The sequence below is a fragment of the Coloeus monedula genome, assembly GCF_965178545.1.
Source record: "Coloeus monedula genome assembly, chromosome: 6".
NCBI classification, from domain to species: Eukaryota; Metazoa; Chordata; class Aves; order Passeriformes; family Corvidae; genus Coloeus; species Coloeus monedula.
The window spans coordinates 27,238,840-27,261,756 of NC_138786.1; the positions used below are offsets into that span (position 1 = coordinate 27,238,840).

The 22,917-nt window shown below is 41.9% G+C and overlaps 1 protein-coding gene across 2 annotated transcripts in view; it reads left to right on the forward strand.

Moving 5' to 3' along the window:
* Window positions 1-22,712, forward strand: part of MAPKBP1 (mitogen-activated protein kinase binding protein 1) — a 102,970-nt gene extending 80,258 nt beyond the window's left edge. Inside the window, exons 21-31 of one of the 2 annotated variants that reach the window (XM_082282911.1) lie at window positions 3,829-3,977; window positions 4,666-4,715; window positions 5,255-5,491; window positions 6,447-6,616; window positions 8,221-8,366; window positions 8,743-8,913; window positions 9,768-9,846; window positions 11,397-11,707; window positions 12,515-13,426; window positions 16,795-16,880; window positions 17,848-22,711. In XM_082282911.1, coding sequence (XP_082139037.1) covers window positions 3,829-3,977; window positions 4,666-4,715; window positions 5,255-5,491; window positions 6,447-6,616; window positions 8,221-8,366; window positions 8,743-8,913; window positions 9,768-9,846; window positions 11,397-11,707; window positions 12,515-13,426; window positions 16,795-16,880; window positions 17,848-18,141 — 2,605 coding nt within the window. In that variant the 3' untranslated portion in view covers window positions 18,142-22,711. Of the gene's footprint in view, window positions 1-3,828; window positions 3,978-4,665; window positions 4,716-5,254; window positions 5,492-6,446; window positions 6,617-8,220; window positions 8,367-8,742; window positions 8,914-9,767; window positions 9,847-11,396; window positions 11,708-12,514; window positions 13,427-16,794; window positions 16,881-17,847 lie in introns of both variants that reach the window. The other variant, XM_082282912.1, reaches the window with a different exon arrangement.
* The last annotated feature ends 205 nt before the right edge of the window (window positions 22,713-22,917 follow it).

Genomic DNA, 22,917 nt, shown 5'->3' on the forward strand with positions numbered 1-22,917 from the left:
AGATGTGTGCTTTTTTCTGAACATGAGGAGCTTTGATAGTTGAGGATTACAGAACTTGTACTCCGCTGATATTGCTGGTACATTTTGGTTTTAAGGCTTTTATATTTTCAGTGAAGGGATCATGTAAAGGCCATTTAGCAGGGTTTTGGTTTTGATCCAAGTATGCATTTATAGTTTAGAAAAGCTTGTCTCAAGTTTTAAACTGATTTTACTGTGGAATGTTTGCAAGGCTTATAGTAATTTTTTATCTGGGCATTTATATTTTTTCATATTAATTTTAAAAATCACTATATTTGTAGCTTTCCTCGACTCTCTATTATAAATAGCAGGAGATAAAAATGCTATGCAAATTGCATAAAAGCTATATATGTATGCTGAAGAAGTACGGTGTGCTGTCAGATATATTTGGAAAGAAGAGCTCCTTATCAAATTCTCAGTGGGTCTCGTCCGGTCCAGGAAAGCTGCCTTGTTCCCCGGGGCAGGCTTTTGATGCCTTATCAGAAATGGTGCTTCAGTCTGTGATGAACTACTGCAATTATAACACTAGGTGAACTCTGAAGTCAGTGGACTGTGATCCTTCTGTGGGGAAAACCAGAATAACTCCTTTTAAAACACTTCAACATTTGAGGGGGAAGCAGGAGGACATAATCTGCCAGTGATACCTACCACACAGGATGTTACAGTTTCATAAATGCATCCCTAAAGCTGAGGGTTTAAGTAGCACAAGATCAGAGTAGGAATGCTGACAACATACCTCTTTAAATGGATAGTTGCCATTCTTGTCTGCTTTGTTTTGTTTTGAGAAAACAAAACAGGGTTGGATTCAGGTCATACAAAATAATACACAGTACCTATTATCAGATATACTAGAACTCCATTATGACATCCGGTGCTTTTAAGTCTATACCATGTCCTGAAGACTTTCTAATTTAAGGTTCTTCCCTGCCATTCACCCTGTGCTGTCTGACCCTTCAAAAACTGGGAGCTGAAGGGCAACTGACACTGCTGCCCCATATAGAACAAGATCCAGCTTGTAGTGAGCTGGGAGTTTGCATCTTCTCCCTGGCAACTAACAATAGAACAAGGGAAAATTACCTCAAGCTCTTTCCCTTTCAAGGGAAATTCATGTTGAACATTAGGAAAAAATTCTTCACTGAAAGAGTCATTAAGCATTGGAACAGGGTCCCAAGGGAAAATCGTTGAGTCACCACCCCTGGAAGTGTTAATAAATGAATAGACATAACACTTCATGATATGGTTTAGTGGGCATGGTGATATTCAGTCAGATGGTGGACTTTATGATCTTGGAGGTCTTTCCAACCTTAATGCTTCTATGATTCTATGATGCTAGAATGGGATCATTCCTCAGCAAAGAAGATGAACAAGTACAATTAGAACACTTGCTCTGAGTCACATGTATCATGAGAATTGGACATGTCTGTACATGCTGTTCTGGAATAGCTGCTCTGAAACGTTCATTCTCATATAATGATGCTTTGGGGTTTGGCTCTCAGCAGGAATTCCGCAAACCCCAGAAGTCTTACTCCTTAATTTTCAAAATGCTCTCATGTGGTGCTTATTTGGAAACAGCTTCTGCGCTTGAAAACTCACTGTACATTACACCGACTCCCATCTAAGCATGAAAAAGAACTGAGGAAGAGTATTGAGGAGATGTGTGCAACAGGGGACTTAGGAGAAAATCCAAAGTACATGGGGGAAGGCAGGGAAAGAAAGGAGAAATAGTGAAGTCTGAATTAGTGAAGTCTGAATTGAAGGGTTGACTTGGGCAAGAACAGCAGTTAAAACACTCAAGATCTTGTGAGCCTAGTTTTCATTTCAGGAGTATCTCAGTTTCAAGTCAGTGGGCCTAGGATCATTTTGAAAATATCATTCATTCATCTGTCTCCCTTCAAGTTACAGAACTGAGTTTGAAAAGCATACCTGAGTTGTAAAAAGAAGGATGTGAAAGAGGAGCGGGAATTTTTGCTGGGATAATGCAAGATAACCTTATGTGTATCAAATACGTTACTTCATAACTTGTTTATCACTTCCTGTGAGGTATGAATAAACACCCATCTGACTTCCAAAATATGTTTTGCATTCTCTTACTCTGCTACTTTAAGGATACTAGAACATACCTTTTCCTCCCTCACTAATGTTTTCAGTCACCATCTGATGGACAGGGGCCATCTTTCTATTTGTAACATAAAAGACATGGATAGCAATCCTCCCTTCTCCATTTACGCCAATGACAGTACCCATAGGAGCTTGACAAACACATAATCTTGCCTCACCATATCACCTCATTGTTGTGAGGTATTCAACCAGCTAGATGTTTACAGGTCTAATAATCCAACCCTTCTGTCTCAATAAACTCCTCAAACAACCGTGATGAATACAAGCAGATGGATGCTATCAAAGTTACTGATACAAAGTTAATATTGCCTACCACAAATAAACGTAATTAATATATGACATAGGATGGAACATGGCATAACCTCAAACATACTGTAGTGCTTGGGCTTTGTTGGGACTCCCCTGCTTAGACACAGGAACCTGAGAGTGACAAGATGGGCATACAAGGAGACAGTAGAAAATATGAAGGGACTGACAAACTCAAATGTCAAAAGTAGACGTGGGTGACCAAAATGAAACTTTTTCACTTGAGAACTCTGCAGGCTACAGTCACTTTCACTTTTTTTTGCTAGAACACTTCAAAGCTCATCTGAAATTATTGGGTAGTTATTACTCCTAAAAAAAATGGAAATTAATGTTCTGCCACTACACAGGAAGAGAAAAGATTAAAATACCTTAGCTGTGTCTTACCGTGTTTCAATACTGCCTGCTATCTGTCAGCTGCTGGAGAAATTGGTCCCTCGCCAGACTGCTCTGTATTTGGTGGATGAGCTATTTTTATTTCATGAATAATGCTTGGCACTCAACACCCACCAGTGATATCCTATAAATGTCACTAATGATGAATTTGGCACTCTAGCACAAGGCCATGGAGTGAGGGCTACTCAAATGTGTTTGCTGCTTATTTTTCTTTCTTTAAGTATTGTCCAAAGGTTCATTTGTTCATTTGGTTCTGTGGGCTGAAGTAGTGAGTGGAGGAAAGGGAAGAGGATGAGAAAGAGGGAGGGTAAAATTTGGTGTTACTGAATGTCCTTGATTGGTAGTGGGCTGTTCTGTGCTGGGAGTGCCTCTGAGGTCTGTGGTAAAACTTGTCTTGATCTACTTTAATCAAAGATTTGCCCAAGATATGTTTTATGTGATCCTTGTGCTTGAAAGCTAAAATAGTCAGCATGGTGCTCTTATGGTGTGTGGGCTGTGCCTTCTGGTTCTGCCTGGAGCAATCCTTGAAATGAACCTCTGTTATGGGATAATTTGCTGTAAACCCAATTACTTTCAGAGACTATCTCTGACATTTTTGATGTGTAAATCAGTTCCAGAGAAGAAATGCTTAAGGGTGGGAAAAATATTTGCCTTTCAAATATAATCTACCATCTTGACCTTATCAGCTGGCAGAGTCTGAAATGGAAGGCCCAGTTTCATTCCACTTGTCTTTCTCAGACTTGTTTACTTCTGACTTCTGTCAACCTTCCATGCATATGAGAACATTTCTGTGGCAGGTTCTGCACGTCCTTGTGCAGGGTTTAGCTTGCCCAGTCTCTCAGAGGTGGGTTGTGCTAGAGCGAGCGCTGTTTGAGAGAGTTGAGGAAGCCTCCTGAATACGGATGGAGATAAGGTGGAGAGCTGGTGTAAGGATTGAAATGGTGGGCAGTTCTTGCATAAACCATAATACTCCTCCTAATTCCTACCTTTCAGGCATGAGTCCATCTCTGCCCTGTCCTCTGTGCCTGCACTCTCATCAGACAGCGACAAGGATGGTGAAGATGAAGGGAATGATGAAGATGAGTTACGAGGGCTGCAGTCTTTCCATATTCAGTCCAGCTGCAACACTGAGAGAGACTCAGGTATAAATGGGAGAGGGGCGTGGGCAGAGATGGAGGAAAATGGCATGGATGTGAAGGGAGAAGATGAGAGAGACTCGCTTGGGGATAACAAGGTACAGGCAGAGAGAGACCAAAAAAGAAGCAGATGGATAGATACCAGTGGGTAATGTGAAGCTGCCCATTCCTGCATCAGAAGAGGGGTACATTTCAGAGTTCTCTGTCTAGAAATACAGTTGTTAAATTGGCAAGTTTCTTGCTAGTTCCAACTGGCTAAAAAATTCGTTTTTTAAAAGTTTCATGGGCTGGGGTCCACAAGCTATTAAAAGTCTGCAGAAGCCAAAAGAGATCAAGAGATCTCCTCAAAAGAGAGCATTTTAGAGATGTCTGATAAAACTTAGAGATTGCCATTATTAATTTGATGTATTTTTACCACAGATGTTACAGTGTATTAGAGCAGACTTTTTTTGCACTGCACTATGGCAAGTGTTCTGCAGTGGTCTGCTGATTCAATGAAAATCTTACATAAAACTGTATGTCTCCATTAAAATTTTGATACAATGATTTGCACAGTCCATGGGAAAGCATGTGTTGACAGTGGTTCAAAAGGTGTAGGAATACTGCCTTTATGGAAAGATGACATAAGAGCTTGTTCAAAAGCTAGACTGCTGGCTAGGATTTCAACTAGGTGCATATCTGTTTACCTTTCCAGATCCAGACCTTACCCTCTCAAGAAGCCTTTCCCAATGGGAAATGAGGAGGGTGAGTTACTAAACCTTCAGATTGTATTTCTTGTTATAGGGAAACTGAAGAAGAAATTCCCAGAGAGATTAAAAACTTCATTGCATGTGTGGGAAAGGTGCAGCTGTGGTGGGAAACCATTGAGAAGCCTCTCTGAAGAATGATTTGGAGATGGCAAAATAGAGCCTAGTTTAAGAGACTAGGGTGTTTAGAATCTAGAGTTGCACTTGAGATTTTTACATCAGTGTCTTTCCATCAGATGTTATGCTTTTGTCTTTTCCTTTTTGATTTGAATCTCATGTGGTGCTGAAGCTATTCATATACTTGGATCTGAGCAAGACATTTAACTGTTCAACTGTGCAAGAAGCAACAACAAAAGTATAATTTTTACTTGATGCTTTATGATTAATGGTGCAATTTCAAGCTGTCTCTCAGACAGTTTTGAGACTTTTATTGAGATGGACATAATTGTGTTTTTCTGTGGGTCTTGTGTTTTTTCTCCTGTTTTTCCATCACCAAACCTCAGTCCCTAAGATAGTTTGTCTCTTAATTTCCTTCAGGCCAAAGAGATAGCAGCAATCCAGCGTTCAGAGGCACCAATGAGCAAGATGCCCCGGCAACGTGGTCGCTGGTCCCAGCCAACCAGCAACATAGAGATGACTGTGAAATCCATGCTTGACCTGCGCCAGCTGGAGTCCTTCTCTGTTTCCCGTTCTCCAAGTCGAGACTCACTGTCTCAAAACAGCAATGGGGATGACAGAGAAGAGCACACTGACCTTCCTGTGCCCATCAACAAAGTAAGGACAGTAGTACTCTGAGGAGGTGAACCCACTCTGAGTGTGTCTGTCCTGCATCTGTTTGTTATTACCTACATTTTTTACTACCTGATGCCATTCTTTTTATTGTTAAAGGTTTTCTAAGTGACTTCTGAGGAATTTTATTAGATAACTCTTTTGTAGTTAGTACTCCTGCATGTGTGATTCTGCTGTCTTACAGCAGAGACCATATGAGATCAAGGCTTCTCTTCAATGACAGGACAACCTCATGTTTTCTTTTAGCTCTTTGAATACTTATGTCAAAAACAAGCTGAGAAGTTGAGCTTGGAATTACAGGTGTGTAAAAACCTAGTTAACTGTTAGCTCACTCTGCTGGGATGCAGTTTCTTGACTCCAGTAGCCACTGAAATGTGGCTCATGATTCCCTTAGTTGTGGGCTGTGCTAGATTAGTAAATTCTCTCTAATCTCTGTATCGATGGATCACAGCAAATAATGTGTGCTCATCCTCAGAAAGCTAGTGCCTGTTTTCCAGTAGCAGTCTGTCCCAGTGCCTAGCTTCATTAATGGTTTTCTTTCCCCTATAACTGTGTGACTGAGAAGAGGATTGAGATTGTTGTGTACAGTAATTCAGTTTTTCAGCTGTGGGCCAGTTTTGTGAATTGTCTGATCAGTCCATAGAAGGTAATGGAAGAACCTGATGCCACATGGCTTACACTCCTGATGTGTGGTCAAAGAGTACTTTACCAAAGAATTTTAAGGAATTGCAAACAAGAAACAAAACAGGAAAGTACAGCAGTAGTCTGACAAGTTTAGTAAATAAGGAGCAGAAAAGACATAGGATTGCTGTGTTTTCTGATCTCAGATTGCTGATCATATTCTGTGCTGTAATGCATACTTTCTAACCCTGCACAGCACTTGCTGATGTAAGTTAAAACACTGGTTATATCTAGTTTTCTCTCTTTTGAATTAAACCAGGTTGGCAGCTCAATACCTCCCCAAGATAACAGGTCTTGTGTGCGACCCCAAGTGATTCGGCTTGTGTCTTGTGAAGAGGGGATTTTCTCTCAGGAACTGGAACCTTCTGAGAGTGAGGAATGTGTAATCTATCCTGAGCAAGATGAAATCCATCCCACAGACTCTAGCAGGTTAAAAATAATCTCTCTGCTGTGCATGGCTCAGATGTTTCTGTTCTGATTTTCTTGCAGCTTCTGTGGTAACTTTGAATTGACTTACTGCCTGATTGATGTCAGGCATGTTTAGTTGTGAGTTTTATGTCAGATGGATGCTAGAGGAATATGAAACTAAGAAGGCACCATTAAAATAATTTTCCTCTGAGGAAACTGCACATTAGCAGTCTCCTTCAAGTTTTTTTGTTGTTGTTGAATAAACAACTTGGGAGCAGCCTTTTTGCTTTCTCCCTTATCTGGGTTGAAAATAGCAAGGGAAAACTTGGAAGCTGGAAAACTCACTGACAGTGACACATATGTGGCTGTGAAATGCCTACCCAGGAGAAATGACAGGATGCTTACTTATGAAAACTGGGCAAGAATTTAGCAAATATAGTGTGTGATTACTCTTTTATGGGAAATAGAATGACTTGCATGCTACAGAAGGAATTGAAAAGGACACTGGAGACAGTGGAAACCTTTTTTTATTCCTCTGCTGTTTCTTCTGTTTTAATTCTATATAATTTAATTTTTCTGTGCTCCATTTTTTCCCCTTCCCTGAATTTTATTCTTTCATTTCCCTCTTAACCTGATGCTAGTAGCTGTTTAATTTCCTTTCTCTTCTCCTGTTATGTTTTAGCGAGTGGGGCTGATAGCTTTAGACAGACTTTTATGCAAGAGTGCATGCCAAGATTTTGCAGTTGAGGCTGCTAGGTTTTGCCTAGTTTATCTTTATTTTTCATTTTTAATTTTGTGATAACATTTGGACAGAGTAGACCCATGTGCTGCTCCATCATGTAAGAAAGGGAGGCCCTCTGGCGATGTTGGATACAAACTGGACACGTGGCAAGGTTTACAGAGTTTGGGAGCTGATAGGGGTAGTTGCTATTCAGTTCTGTTGATTGTCTTCTGCATCCTACCTTGCCTTGGAGTACATTGGAAACCAAAGTATTTCAAAAAGTGGAAAACTGAAGTCCTTAGGCATCAGGCAAAAGAACAGTGCTGGTGACATTTGACAAAATAAGATTCATGAGATCACAACAGAAATCAGTAACCCTGTCATGCAAGATTGTATTTTTGTATGATGTTCTTCACTAAATTAGTCTTTCTCAAAGCCAGAATCTTGTGTATTTTGCATCACAAAATTTGCCCAAAGAAGCAGGTCATGAACATGGGAAAAAAGTGTATTAGAGCTTAAATCTATGGCAAACTAGGGTTTCTCTCCTGCAGGTATAGGCGTGGTTTTAGTCCCTTTTTCATTATGTAAACCTGTACATTTGTTCCTCACCTGTGCTGGAAATCAAGCCAGGGCAGTGTGGTGCTGGTGCCTGGTAATCATGGGAACTGACAACACCCAGAAAATCAAGACAGTCCCCTTGGGACTTCACTGTCCAAGCTTAATGAAATGCAAAAAATATACTGTATTATGATGAGAGAAATAAACTTCTTTTTCTCTTTAAAGCCTTACATTTATAATAAAAGGTGTTACTGACACAGGTAAGGCCTTGTAAAAGTTAAAATGTGCTTCTTTGCATGTAAAAAAATCTCTCTTCTAGTGCTGTATCTTCCTGTCTCTCTTGTAGTGAGTTCCAGGTAAAAGCACTGCCCCATGGGAAGCTCTGCAGAGGTTATCACAGTAATGGATGTCCAGATAAACACAGCCCAGACAGTGCCTGCTCTGTAGATTACAGCAGCAGTCGTCTGTCCAGCCCAGACCATCCAAATGAAGGTAAGATGCAAAGACTTTATAAATGTATTTATGTGTGAGCTTTCCATGAGCTGGCCTGAGGTCACACTCCTATTAATCACACTGGTACTGGAGCATTTGAACAGACACCTCAGTGAAGCAGATGTCCTTTACTTCTTTCCTTGTGCACCTTTGGTTTTCTCTTACCTTGCTAGCCAAGGAAGCAGGTTTAGTACTGATTATGCCATAGCCTATGCTGTTAGTGGGATATGGTAGATTCGAGAATTATTGCATGTAATGCTGATTAACATTCTAGGTTCAATTTAGCATCTTGGTCGATTTTTTGGTTTTTTTGAACTTTGCTAATGTTACTCTCATTAAGTTTTTACAACACGGTGGGTTTTTTGTCTTTTCCCAGATTCTGAAGGCACTGAACCTCTAAGTGTAGATGGTGTCTCAGACCTGGATGGAGAAGAAGGAGAAGAGGATGTGGGTACTAGCATGCCAGAGGGAGAAATTCCTCAGATACCTGATCAGGAAAAGTTCCTCAAGGAGCATTTTGGGACCCTGAGCAACAGTGATGGAAAAGGTACTTCTCTATGTTCAGTGGGGAGACTTTGTAAGGTCAGTCCTGATTTTTTCCCCTGTATAAGCCAAACCAGGCTACAAGTTCTGCTAGGCTTTCGTGGATGTGTGTAAATGGGCAGGGGGACAAAAATGGAAAACAGCGTAAGAGGCCTAAAGAAGAGTGACATCTGTTAACTTCATCGGTCTGTGTGTACGTTTGTGGCGAGATTGGCCTCTGTGTCAGTTTGGAATCCTGAAGAGCTGTTACGTTTTTCCCGGACTGGCTTTTCCTGTTGTGAAGGAAGGTATTGACTGCGCGTTCACCCCCCCCATAGGTGACACGCAGTGGCCTCTAGTGGTGCATCAAGGCATAGCCAATGTCACAAAAGAAAAGGCTGAAATGCTGGGTGGAGAGAGAGAATAAGAGGAGACATCAGAGTGGCAAAGGAGCTGGTTTGTCTTTATCGACCAACTCTAGAACAAAGCATATCTTTTTAGAATTTAAAATGGTTGAAGGCAGCAATATCTATGTGAGTTGTTTGGGTTCCTTTTTTCGTTTTATTTTTTTTCCTCTTTGGTTTGTTTTCTGCTTGATGCCAGTGCCTCTCAGTCCTACAGGCAGGATAGGACACAAAGGGAAGCAAAAAAGGAGGAGGCGTACCCTTAGGGAGAGTAGCAGCTTAAGGCAGAGTAATCGAAGTAGAACACTAAAGGCAAAGGAAATATAATTATTTCGTTCTCTGTGGCTTTAGCTTAAAAAAATCCCTTTGGATATGAGGCAACACTTTATAGTCTCTACGATAAGAAAAGCTATCTGTGAGAATGTTCTGTAAATAAACTGCTCATTTTTCTTTCTCCTTTAACCAAAATTTTTAGGTGGCTCATGTAGGAATCTGGAAAGAACCGAAAACCTCAGCATTTCCTCTCGCTTTCTTTCCCAGTCCCCGGCTCTCAGGTATGGCTCTGCTTGTTTTGAGTGTTTCTGTCTGTCTATTTATGCTAATATGATTCGGTCTCATGCTAGGTCCTGGGTGAAAATAGTTGAGAAAACTTCTGGCCTTGGTGTGCCTAGGCACAGTGAAGTGTTAGCACAGCACCTGGCAGGCTGCTTGCAGACTCTTTGTGATTTGGACAAGCTATCCTGGGTCACTTTAGCTGTTCTATTTCTTCCTGATGTAACATTATTGTTTTGTTCTTTTTCCTCTTTCAACAATGTGCTTAATTGTTTCATGATTAATGCCTTGGTTGATTAAGTTGGAGGAATCACTAATAACCTAATTTACTCTTCACTGTTTATGCTCTGTTTATTCTTTTGCATTTCATTCAGCTTGGACAATGAAAGTAGATTTGTCAACTTTTCCTTTGTTTTACAGTCCTTTCTTACTCAGCTTTGTTTCTTGATTCCATGCCTTCACAGGGTGTTCTGGTGTCTCACACAAAGCCCCATAGGGATATTACTCTTCCAAAACCCCCTCAACCCTAAAGCACCCCAAAAGGCCTCTGCAAGCTGTTTTCCTTGTTATTAAAAAAAAAAAAAATCCCAACAAAACAAATTAAAAAATAATGAGGTCAATGGTTTTATTGATTTGGGTTCATAAGTCTTTAAAACAAAAAATACTCCTGTATTCCTCTAAAATGACAACCTAAAACTCAGCTCGAATGAATTTCATTACGTAGGACTAAGCAGATTCAAATACATCTTCTAAGGTTCACCAGCTGTATCCAGATTCAGCATGTTAGGGAAATTTGTTTGTTATTACTGTATTCAGCTGCTGTTGTTGCTGTCAGGAGCGCCTCTTAGTCTGTCTCATGTTGAGACTGTATTTTTGGGAAGAAAGCCAGTGGTTAGCTGTTGTGTAAGCTTCTGGAGAGTTGCAGTGCTGAGTGAGGGAAGTCACTGGTGCTTTAGAGATGTAACAAGGAAAGTAGTTGTTTGGTTATGAAAACCTCTGGGCTTTTAATCTGTTCAGATGTTTAAACATGACAGATTAAAAGTTGTCTCCTTTCTGAAGTAAGCCCACTGTGTTTATCTGAAGTGGAGAAGAGGAGGAAATTAGGTTTTCCTCTTAAAGATACTGACCAGCTTTCCAAGTCATTATGCTTTCATAGTGTTAGGAAAGTGTATTTACTTCCTCTTAGGGTTATCTTAGAATTGAAGAGATTTAAATTTTAGTAAGGTGAGCTGAGAGAAAAGACCTGACCTGACTTTGCCTAGTCTTTCCTATGCCTGAAATTTTTCCTTCTCTTTTGTCTTCACTTTTTATAGTGTCCTCCCTGGAAACAGCAACCCAATGGTATCTGTGATTGCGCAGCCTATAGTCAAATGCCTGAAGACCAGAGCTTGCAGGGTTGAGTAGAATTAAGTGGTAACAGCTTAGGGCATTTTTGACTCAAGAAAGTCCAGAGAGGGAGGGGCTCTTTGTTCCAGAGAAACTTAATGCATGTTCCTGTCTATCCAGGGGAACACACTTGTTTTAACTGGGATTTCTTTATTGTGTTCTTTAGACGACTGTCACTCTCTTCATCAAATCTGACACTGGATTCAAAGCCCATTGAGCCACCAACCCAGACCAGTCAGGTTACACCAAACCTGTTGAAAAATGACAGCAGCCATCCTGGTGATGCATTGGAGAACAGCCAGCTCCTGGAGAGTGTAAATTCAAATCGAGCTATTTATGTGCAGAAGAAACGCAGATCAGCTTTGGAGGCCAGCAGAGCTGGTATGGCTCCTGGACGGGTTATTGCCTCCTTTCCAGAAGGGCCTGTGAATGCAGTCATGAGAAAGGCACAGTCAGTGCATGACCTCGTGCATGAGGGTAAGGACACAGGTTGGAATAATGGTATGAACCTGAGAATGAAATGGGGACATTTGAGTGGAGGAATTAAATTAAGCTTGTCTTTCTGCATTCTGAGCTACAGGCTTGACATGTCTTCTAACTCCTAGCCTGTCAAGGGAAAATATTTGTAACCATATTAATTTAAAATATAATTTAATATTTTTAATTTGTAATGCAGATACTGGTCTTCTAATTATCAGTCCCTGATATTTGTTTGGCAGCTGTGGGAGGAGCGCTGGCAAGGGTGAAATGATGTATTTGCAAAGAAATTCTCTCTTGCTGTGGGTGGTTGCTCCAAGCTAAGACTGAAGCTCCCCAGGGTGAGGAGGAGAGAAAGAGGGAAGGAAGAGACAGTAACAGGGATCTTACTGTATCCATGCCTTCCATGTGAAATAACTCTATTTTTGAAACAATCAACCTACTAACCATTAATAAGTTTTTTTAAAAAACCAAAAAACCCCACCTGATCACCACAACAGCATATATAAGTTTTTGCCTGCTTCCTCTGGCCTCTCTCTTAAGAGTCACAGTGGTCCGAGGTCTTCTGACCATACACTTTGAGAACAAATCTGTCTCATGAGGAAAGCAGCAGTGTGTGAGCAGGATGAGCGATGGGAAAAAAAGAAAGATGTTGGGGCTTGGTGATACTAACCTGAACGAGTGGTTATGTTTGTACACATCTCACAGGGCTGAGCTGAGCCACATTCAATTCTGATTTAGGAATTCACTCCTAAATTCACAGGCTCTTGTCTATTTTTGGTATGTTTGTCTGTTTAATTTTCACAGATAAGGGTCCTGGAGTGATATCCTCTGCCAAGCAGCGTCCTCAGACTCTTTTGGTGGTTGAGAAGGATCCCAGACCTAACAATTGCAGGGTGTTATCAGCCAGTATGTTGAAGATGGATGGATCTGGTGCTCTGCTGGCCAAAGATGTCAGGGCTGCAAAACCAAAGTCCTACATGAACCCCACAACCAGCTTCCGGGCTAAGATGTCAAGGAGCGTATCTGTAGGGGAAAATCTGTACCTTGGTTGCTCCACTGAAATGTTGACTGATGGGAGGACTAGTCCTCCAGTGACAGAGAAGACACAATTTAGTTCCACACCAGATGCTGAGAAGATTAAGCTACCAGTGAAAGAAAATGTTCCAGTGAAACCTGCACTCCAGCCAGTTGTAAACTGCTCATCTCCCAAGTCCTTCCACAGCAAGTTGGCATCATCAAACCGAGCACATCTGATTCTTGACATTCCCAAGCCATTGCCTGATAGACCCACACTGGCCTCCTTCTCACCCACTACCAAAACAAAAGCCCTGCTTGAGCCACAGTCTCCACAGTCACCTGCTGGGGCCTCTAAAAAGAAACCCTCTTTTCCTGAGGTCCGAGCCTCCAAGAGGGAGAATCAAACTGCTGGGTCTCTGGTTCCTAATAGAGAGATCCCAACAGGAGTTGCTAAGGAGAACCCAGTGGATTATCCAGTCTCAAGGACAGATTGCCAGGATGAGCCAGGGGTCACTAGTCTAAAACTGAGGGAGGTGTCAGAGGGCCAGCCCCTAAGGTCTCCTGAGAGCACACTGCCCAGGGGCAGGGAGCAGATCACCGGCATCACCTGTGTGCTAGACAGCCAACCTGGACTTTGCCCACTAGACCCCATCAGGCCGAGGTCTCCTACATCTGTAACTGCCTTGGCACAGGTCTCAGGTGTGCATGGATACCCATCTCTTATCTTCCCCCTTCTGTCTCCTGTCTTTGTGAACCGCCTCACGATCCCATCACATTTCTTTACGTCCAGCTTCTGGCCTGTCTCGTCCTGTCTGCACCTGTCTCGTTCCATAAACCATCCCCTCAATGGTGAGACACTTCTTCAATCTAACATCTTTTTCTCCATCTTTAGTTTCCATTTCCTCTGGGTCTTATGTCTGACAGTCCTTCTTAGCTGAATGTTTTGTAGACCTCAGCACGGTTTTTTTAGTGATTTAGCTGTACAATTACCTCTAGGGGGTCAAACTTCTTTGTGGTCAATGCTAAAAGCTGACATGCTGGGAATCCCCTACACACCCCTGAGTGTGTAGGTCGCATCCCCCACACTCCTCTCAGAGCATGTTTGGCCAGCAAATAAAGGTGCAGGCCAACATGTGCTAGCAGAGCCAAGCAAGCACAGATAATACTGACAGTGAAGTTATGCCAGGCAGCTCAAACTTTCCTTTGTTAATATGCAAGTGTACAGGGTCCAGAAGGGTTTGCATACGATTTTCTCCCCTGAGGTAAGGCTTGATGGAGGTGAGCTCCTTGCTGTAGGTGCCTATGAGAGCAAGCAGGTCTTTGTGATGTTATCACCCTGCTTTGAGAACGTCTGCAAACTGAGTATGCAGTGCATGTGCAGGGTTTGAACCTAAAAAATGTGGGTTAATTTTTGAATTATCTCTAGTTTGGAGAAAAAGGTACAAGCTGAAAAACTTTCATCTGCTGAAAACAGCTCTAAGATTTGTTACAGGCCTCAGTTTGAGGTACTTCAGTCAAATGAAAACTAGCAGGCAAGTTCAAATTGAAGCAAAAATCCTGCCCTCCAAGGCAGGAAAACCTCCAGTGGCAGAGAAGAGACTGTTTAGTCCCACATAATCTGCTGAGGTTTTTCTTTTGAGTCACAATCTGAAAGGAAATACGCCTTTCTGAGTTGTGCATTAGAAAGCTGTATGTTAACCACTGCACTGATACCTTGTACATTCAGGGGCTATACAGTTTTCTACTTCCTTTGTTATGTTGTTCTTACTCATATCTGGGAAGGGACAGCTCTGTAATCCTGTGATTAATTACCTTCTGTGGTGCCAGGCTGCTGCACAATTCATTGGAATGGGGAAGCACATATTTCTGCACCAAAGCATTGTAGAAGGATAATCTAGTTTTGATGCATTGTTATTTTTCTTTTTGCATTTCTAGAGGGATCAAACACCTTAAGATTGAAGCACTGTTATGTAAAACAGGGAATGTGATGTTTTGGCTAAGGGACCTGCAGTTACCATACTGTAGCTGCTCTGAGGAACAGTGAGTGCATCTGAAACTTTCAGACACTCCCCCTACAGGGCTGAGGTTTCTTCCAGCACCAGATGCAGCCTGAAGCTGTGGAATCACATTCTACAGCAAAATTGTAGTTGTCTGTACTCTTTAGGCTGAGTTTTCTCTTCTAGATTTGGGAATCAGGCTACATAGCAAATGGTTTTTGGTCAGTTTGCAGAATTAACACAGGTAGCACAGAGAAAGAGCAAGGTTTTTTTCAGTATTGATTTTATTTTTTTAATGGCTCCCAAGACATAGCACACCCTGACAGAATATTTAACAGCATCCTTTAGTGAGTTAGAATGATGTAGCACTGTGGATCCCCAATGTTTTTTTCTCAGTAGGCAGCTGTCAGCCTTAAGCTTCTTGCAGACCACATTTCCCAAATTTTTAGTGGTAGATGCTGGCAAAGCTGTTTAGATCCAAGTTGGCCATCACTGTGAACAACTTACTGTGGCTTCTGGAAATCACAATGTGGCAGTTTAGATTAAAACTATAGGGTTGATAGAGACTCGTTCTGATTCTGACTTGCACTGTTACTTTGGGTTTCCACTTAATTTTTCTGTCCTTCTGTTTCCTGCTTGTGTAATGGCTGCAAATAAAGAGACTTAATTGTTCTTGTTAAAGCATTTTGACATCTACAGTTAATATGCTGTAGATGTGCTTAATACTGTTGCTGTGTTTAATATTCTCTGCTAGTTTCTGAAGAGCTCTGCTCTGCACACCCGAGAGGCAGAAAATGCCTGTTACTTAAGCATTTATATTAGGTTTTGTGACCTTTCTCCTGACTGGCACCTCCCAGACCTGGAGACCAGCATAAAAACAATGATGAGAGGAGAAATCCAGAAATGATCATGATAAGAAACAGCTGGGTTTCAAACATAAAGAGGAAAGGAGGGGGGCAGAAGGCAAGAATCTTGGATTGCACTGAAGCCCGCTGTGCTCAGACTCCATGGGTGATGTAGGATCAAAGAATGCAGATGGAAGGATTTGTTCTTACCCCTTTGTTCTTTGTAGATGTTTTTGTTTATGTATAAAGAGATGTTTTTCAAGCTGTATTTGTTTATAGATCATCTAGATGTATTCATAAAATTAGCTCAGGTCTTCTCCAGTCTGCTCAAAGATGGTTTTCTTAGAATTGCAGAAATTACAGTGCTAATGTGACAAAGTATTGGGTTTGGGTAACTAAAAGAAGTCGAATGGCCTTTGTCCAGGCCTTTGCAAATTGAAGATTGTGTTTGTGTGTCTATGTCTTTGTTCATGGTTTATGTCTAACTCATGAAAGTGTTTATTGTATAAAAGATTGCAGTCCTTCAACTCATGTTTTGGAGATAATATCTGGTGGGGACAGGCAGAAGATGCTGTCCCTCAGTTGCTTGTTCTTATTTTTCATTTTTGAATTATGATGTATCAGCAGTGTGTGTCATGGGTTGCTCAGCAGTGCAATTCTGTTGTGATTGAGTTTGCTTCTCACCACTCCTCTGGACCTCAGTCCTTGCTAGAGAACACTGCAATAATTCAGTATAATCCATCATCCTCCGTGCTTTAGTTGTCCACTGTGCAGAAGGATGCATGAGGGGGCGCTTGTAGATTTCTCACTAGGTGGAAGCTAAATTAGAGGCTCCTTGGATCAGTCCCTCTTGCCACTGGAAGCCCTCATACAAACATGGCTTTAATTGTAATTGGAAATCACATGGGTAGTCTGTGACTCTCTGTGACTGTAACAAAAATGTGCAATTTGAGGAAAAACATTGCTGACTTTGGAGAGTCTAAAGACTGGAAAAATAGGGGTGTTTGAAGTAAGCAGCATGTCTAGTTAGTCTGAAGAAAAGCTCATGCAGAATGTGCCTATTTAATGATTTGCTCAAACCAGTTCTGAAGATTGAATGAGAAGTTGTGTGCATGTGATCTTTCAGATACGCACTGAAAAACCTGTTTCCTTATGAAACTATGAGGTTGCAGATAGTGGAGTGTCTGTGCCTTAACCTGAGCTTTTATGTTTTCCTCCCATCCAGAATCAGGCATCAGCATAGAGCAGTGTGAGCACGTGGTATCCGAGCTCCAGGATAGCATGCGCAGAGCCCTTCACCTTTACCGCAGGGTGAGTGACCTCACACACGGGCTCTGCTACAGCCCACAGACATCTTACACAGAATGTAAGTGCTTGCTGCCTCTTGACTGTGTGTTCAGTGACACATGCTGCCTGGCTGCCCACTTGACTGCATCTTCAACTTGAACCAGGGATGCAGGAGCTCCTGATTTCCAGCTTTTGGATTTTCCAATGGTTTGCTATGGTACTCTGAGCAAATCAATTAAGTTTTCAGTCTGTCTAGCCTATCTGTAAACTGAAGATAATACTATGCTCTTTTTCAAAGGGGTGTTAGGGAATTAATTAATGGTTATACAGTATTTCAGGAATATGAAATATTATAGGAGCTTTGAGTTTTATTATCCTCATGTGTTCTTTGTCTTTGATGCCTGGGAAAAGGATTAGCAAATGTAGGATACGATGGGAATCCAGCTGTGATAGGAACATGCAGCTATTTGCCTGTCCCTGTCACGACCAGACCAGTTACATGCAGAGCAATATAACAGCTCTTTGTTTCTTTGCTTAGCACTGATCTGTCAAGTCTCCTGTAATGAGTGTGAGACTTTGATGGTGAGCATCTGCCACATGGTCCTCTGCAGCTCTGGCCACAGCACTTGCATCGGCTCTCTGACCTTGCTCTGTTCTTGGGACCAGCTGCATTTGGAGACTGTGGCCCTGTGCTGCAGCTGGGAGACATAGTACCTCCTTAAGCCCACTATAAGGGGAACACTACCCAAAAATGTGCTTCCCATATCTGTCCTATTGGAGTAATGCCTTTGGATTTTTTGCAGCTAGGACTATTGGATGCATATCCTGCTAATATGTCTAAATAGGCAGTCTCAAATTTTGAAGAAAAGTAGACTTGATTGGTCTGCAAGTCTTTATGGCATCACTTCCCTAAAGGGCTAAAATGGCTTACTTGGTGCTCTACCTAAACCCCAATGCATTCTTTTTTTTTTCCCCCCCTCTTTGTTTTCAGGTATTAAATGATACAGAATCTTCTACTGACAAAGATAAAATAGCAGGCCTCCTGACAGAGACATTCTCCTCAATGAAGAAAGAATTGGACTCTCTGAAGGATGCAGAAGAGCTTCCAAAAGATAAGGAGGCACCGGTGAAGCCACAAGATAACAGTAGCCCAGTGAATGAGGGATGTGGTGCCAATCTACCGAGTCCCAAGAGCTTAGGAGATGAGCAGACACTAGCTTTGTTGGAACAGTACTCGGAGCTATTGCTGCAAGCTGTGGAACGGCGCATGGACAAAAAACTCTAAGAGGGGTGGCTTTCAGGTGTTTGTGAATACACAGAAGTAATCACAAGAGAGGACCACAGACAGAGCTTCAGACCAATGCTACCTACCATCAGCTGGTCTAGGGCTGGTGGGGATACCTTTATAAATTGATTTCCTCAGGCTCCAACGACTGACTTGTTCCAATTCTTAGCAATGTGCTGGCCACAGTTTTAGTATTTGTTTCCCAATGGTCTTCAACTTCCTGTCTCTAAACAAAGTCTTGAAAGAGGAGTTTGGAGAAATTGCCTTGAAATTTCTTCATAGCCAGGAGGTCAGGATGTTTGACACCTAAAAAGACAAAGAAAATCCAGTTTATCCAAATTCTGAACTGCTGACTAAAAGCAAAGGAGTCCATGTGAAGCCAATCCCTTCCTCTCCGAGACTTCATGAGAATCAAGAATCAGACTTTTAATGGGTTTATTTATTAATTTATTTCTCTTGACTGTTGTTCTATGCCACATTTGTGGCTGTTATCTTTGTCCTTTAAAAAAACTGTCAATCCCTTTGCCATATCCCAGCGAGAAACAATCTGTATTATAAACCCCCAACAGGGAGACAGGCTGGAGTGTCTGTGCAATTAATGAACTGTTCTTTGCTTAGATCTTGTCTTGCTGTTCTTGCTTTTCCTGCCTTAGTTTTGTTCCCTGTAGTAATCCTGCTGTTGTTATGACAACCCTGTCTGCTTTCCTCTTGTGTCAAGACAGTCCCCACACTGTATTTTATTTGCATTCACCTCTAGGGAAAGGCTCTGTATGCCTTGGGCCGTGCTTTGGAGATGACTTTATGAATTCATTAGTAGTATTTTTAATCTGGAATTTGATGTTACACTGATACTTCAGACCGGGTTTTCTGCAGACATTTTAAAAATTGAAATTAGATACAATACTAAAGTTTGTTTCAGCCACCTTTCATGATTAGGAGTTGGATATTGACTTTGATGTTATGATTTATTTGTGGAGAAGTGACATGAAAAAGCTGGTTTCCATCTCTTACAGTGTGACTCTGAATTTGAGAGATCTCTGGTTCCATGGGTCATCTGTGTCATTTGTTCATTTCATTGTGACAGGAAAATGAATTCTCCTTGCCTTTACAGGAAAACAGGATATTTACATCCCAAGAAAGCTGGGATTCTCTTGCCTTTTGTAAAGCCGTTTCAAATCCCCTCAGAAAATTATTTCCTAAGAACTTCAAATGAGATATTTTCAAATGAGACCATTTCTCCAGCCTCTTTGCTTTTCATGAATTTCTCGTCTGAGAAATAGAAAATCTTCTCTTCTTGCATTTTTATGTGCAATATTCTTCTTGCCCTGTGGAGCTTCTCTAAACCCATGCTAACTTGTGTCTATTGTGGCTTAAAATTGTCCAGTGATGTTTTTAGGTCAATGATATAAGCTAAGAAAAAAAATATTAAACCAATGAAATTCTTCAGCACCTTCCCCCTTACTCCCACTCCTTTCAACAACAGGGGCAAATACACAAAATGTTTTATTTCTTCCATCTCCAGTCTGTCTTGCATTTATTTTAAGGCAGAGCAGTGTAATCCCAGTTCATAAACCTAATGCAAGCAACAAGCCTTTGGTGGGAGACAGACTGCTAGCATCTGTGGAAGTCAGTCAGAGGCAGCCAGACTGCATCATTTGGTTGCACAGGTTACAGGGTGGAAGCAGTTTTCTTTCATTTTACTGTTCTGGCTGCTTCTGTCTGAAATCCTGTGGCACTTGGAAATGTGGTCTGTTGGCTTCTCTGTCTTTCTGTGACTGCAGATCTGCAGTGCAGCTTTTCTTTCTACTGGTCTGGCCAGGCTGGCATAGGACAACCTGTTTCTCCTGAGTAACTCTAGGGCTGAATAATCTGCAGTTCTGTCTCTCCCCAGATCTCTCTGTGATCCCCAGGTTTGCTGCCTGATCACTACTGAGTGCTTCAGGACATGGCAGTATAGGGAACTCTTGGAGAGCTTTCCAGCTACTTCTGCCTGTAATTGAAATCTGCCTAATCATGTTTCAGGTGTCCTTGCTAACCTTTACTTCCATGGTCTTGTACTGAAACTCTAAAGGGGTTATTTTCTAGTCCTGTCTCTGCACTGTATTGTGCTGAATCAGCTGGTGTGCTTGGTCCCATGAGCAGCTTCTCTTGCACAGACAGGTTTTGCAAAGGAAGGCAAGTTGGAAACCAGAGAGGAAATTTCTGGCAGTCTCTGAGTGAAAAGGTGAGCTGGAGATGCCATGAGTGGAATGTGTGATGACAGTCACGTTGGATCTGTGATGGGAGTTAGCGTGGGTCAAGCTTGCTTTTGAGGTGACCAGTTCCTCCACTTTCAGACTGTGAACGTATGTCCTAGTATACAGGAAATTTCTTGCTGTACTGGGGCCACAAGACACTCAGGAAAAATAGCAGTCCCTTGAACCCAGGTATATTTCGGTACTGTTGATAATGGTTTGAGGGTTCTTTATAGTACTTCCTTGTGCAATTTTATACCATTTTATAATTTAAACTTTGAGATAGTGACAAAAAGGTCAGAGATGATACAGAAGAGCCAGTGGTGAGAATGAAATTACCACGAAGGTAAAGGGCAACAACCAGCAAAGCTGGCATAGACATATGAAACAAAGCTCCTTGGAAATAAGTTGTGTGAAGCAAATCTGATTTTTAAGCTGATCAGAGTGAGTTTTGTTTCCTGGAATGGATTTTACTTGAGATCATGACTGTATACAGGAAACCAGAGGTAAAATCTGATCAGAATGATGGCAAGAAAAGTATTGGGCAAGTAGATCAGTTGGAGAATGGTTGTGTAGTTTAAAATAAATTTAGAATAGTATATGTAGAAGACTTAGGAAAATAGAGTAGAAGTAGAGATGGTCTTGGTCTGAGGAACTCCATTTGGCCAATACCTGTGAAGGATACAGTACCAAAAGGTTTTGGGAAAGTAGATATAGGACTTGGAGATGGTGAGCTGTAATTGAAGAATGAATTGGAAGGAGTTTGTTTTAAAATATGTTCTATTGAGCCTCTTGCTTCTTGCTGTTCTCTAAGCAACTATTTTTTTTCTTAAATGGCAAAATCATGAGCTGCTTGTTCAAGGCTTTGATGTTTTGAATTGAGTAGTAGAAGCCCAGTAAAGGAGACGCTGGTGCCACAAGTTTGTTGCTGAGAGGGGTGAGGAGATAGTGTTGCTCTTTATGATTTAAGACTGATCCAACTAATTCTTCCCTGCTAACTTCCTATTGCTGGCAGTAGGAAATATTCCTAAAACCCCTAGTTTACAGAACAAAGAGAGCATAAATGCATTGCATTTGCACCTTGTGAACATGTTTCACCACAGGCTGTCCATTGGGCCAGGTAGAGAAATAATGGATGGTAACTGCCTGGGAAGTGAGGAGGTTTGTTGGAGGAGGTAATAAATTTGAGTCTATCCTTCTTAATGGTTCGTGATCCCTCTTACTGGTTTGTGTGGGTGTTAGCATAGGCACAGCAAGATACCTGTAATTAAGATAAGTTATTTGTTTAACATAAAGCCTGAAAAAATAATTTTGACTTACCTATCCTCTTTACATATATTTTTCCCCCTTCAACCCAACATTCCTGATCAATATGAGAAGTTTTAGGTTTCTTTTCCATCTTGTAAGTAGTACTGCTTTGCCTGTGGAAGCCCTCAGTTTGTTCTGGGGCTCTCTTGAACTGGGACAGTAGGAAGGGCTGCAACCTGAGAGGGCAGCAAACTCTTTTATTTCCTGCTGCAGGCAGGTAACACCGTCCTCCTCCTCATCCCTCAGCAGCACCCAGGAGCTGTGTGTATGGGAGTCCGCATTTCTTCCACCTCCTCTCTCAGGTTGTCCTCTCCTTTCCATGCGACCTCGCAGGTGATGAATGGGGCATGGCCTTACAGCAGCCCCCTCCCCAGCCTCCCCGTTTTGCAGACTTCATCATGACTCAGAGGAATTGGGACGTTTCTTTCCGGGAGTAGAAACATACCAACTTAATTTTTTAAAAAGAACAAATATGTATATAATTATATATAAGAAAAAAAAAATGAAATGCAGGTATTTAAACACCCTTGGTAAATTCATGCATGTATACAGTGTCTTCCCCCCCACCCCGTTGGATGTGTAGCATCCAGGACACTAAATGACAAAAAACCTCATTGAAATGGTAGACAGGTCTAGCAGTCCCCCGAGAGAGCAGGTGCTTCCTTCTCTGGGTGAGTCCGGCGTGTCCCATGTTTGAGATCGTGCGTGTGAATGACCCGGGGCGCTGGGGCTGTGTTCGTGTCACCACGGGGGACACGCGCGGGCAGCCGCCTTCGGAACAAGCCATGTCCGCCCCGCGTGTCCTTCCTGCGCCCTCGCTCCAGGCAGGCACCTCCTCACCCCTGTTCCCCCTCACTGCCCTTTCCTTCCCTCTTCTAAAACACAAAACAAACAACCCACCCCCTCCCCCACCCCCCCCCCACCCCCCCCCCCGCTTTATTTATAAATGCGTGTTTTTATACTTTTGGCTTTAGGTAAAATAATACTTTGTCCTTTTTTTTTTTTTTTTTTTTTTTACTTATTATTTGGGAAAAAATTAAAAATTCCGTTTGTTGGGGTTTTTTTTTTGTTGTTGGGTTTTTTTTTTTTTTTTTCCCACTGTGAGGCTCCCGCGGGAGCTGTTTTTAACTCTGTATCCATTTGTACTTCGTGTCTTAAACTGTTTCAATAAAAACGTGACCATTTGTTACCGAGCTGCGCGACTCCCTCGGAGCTGCGCCCGGGGTTCGTTTTC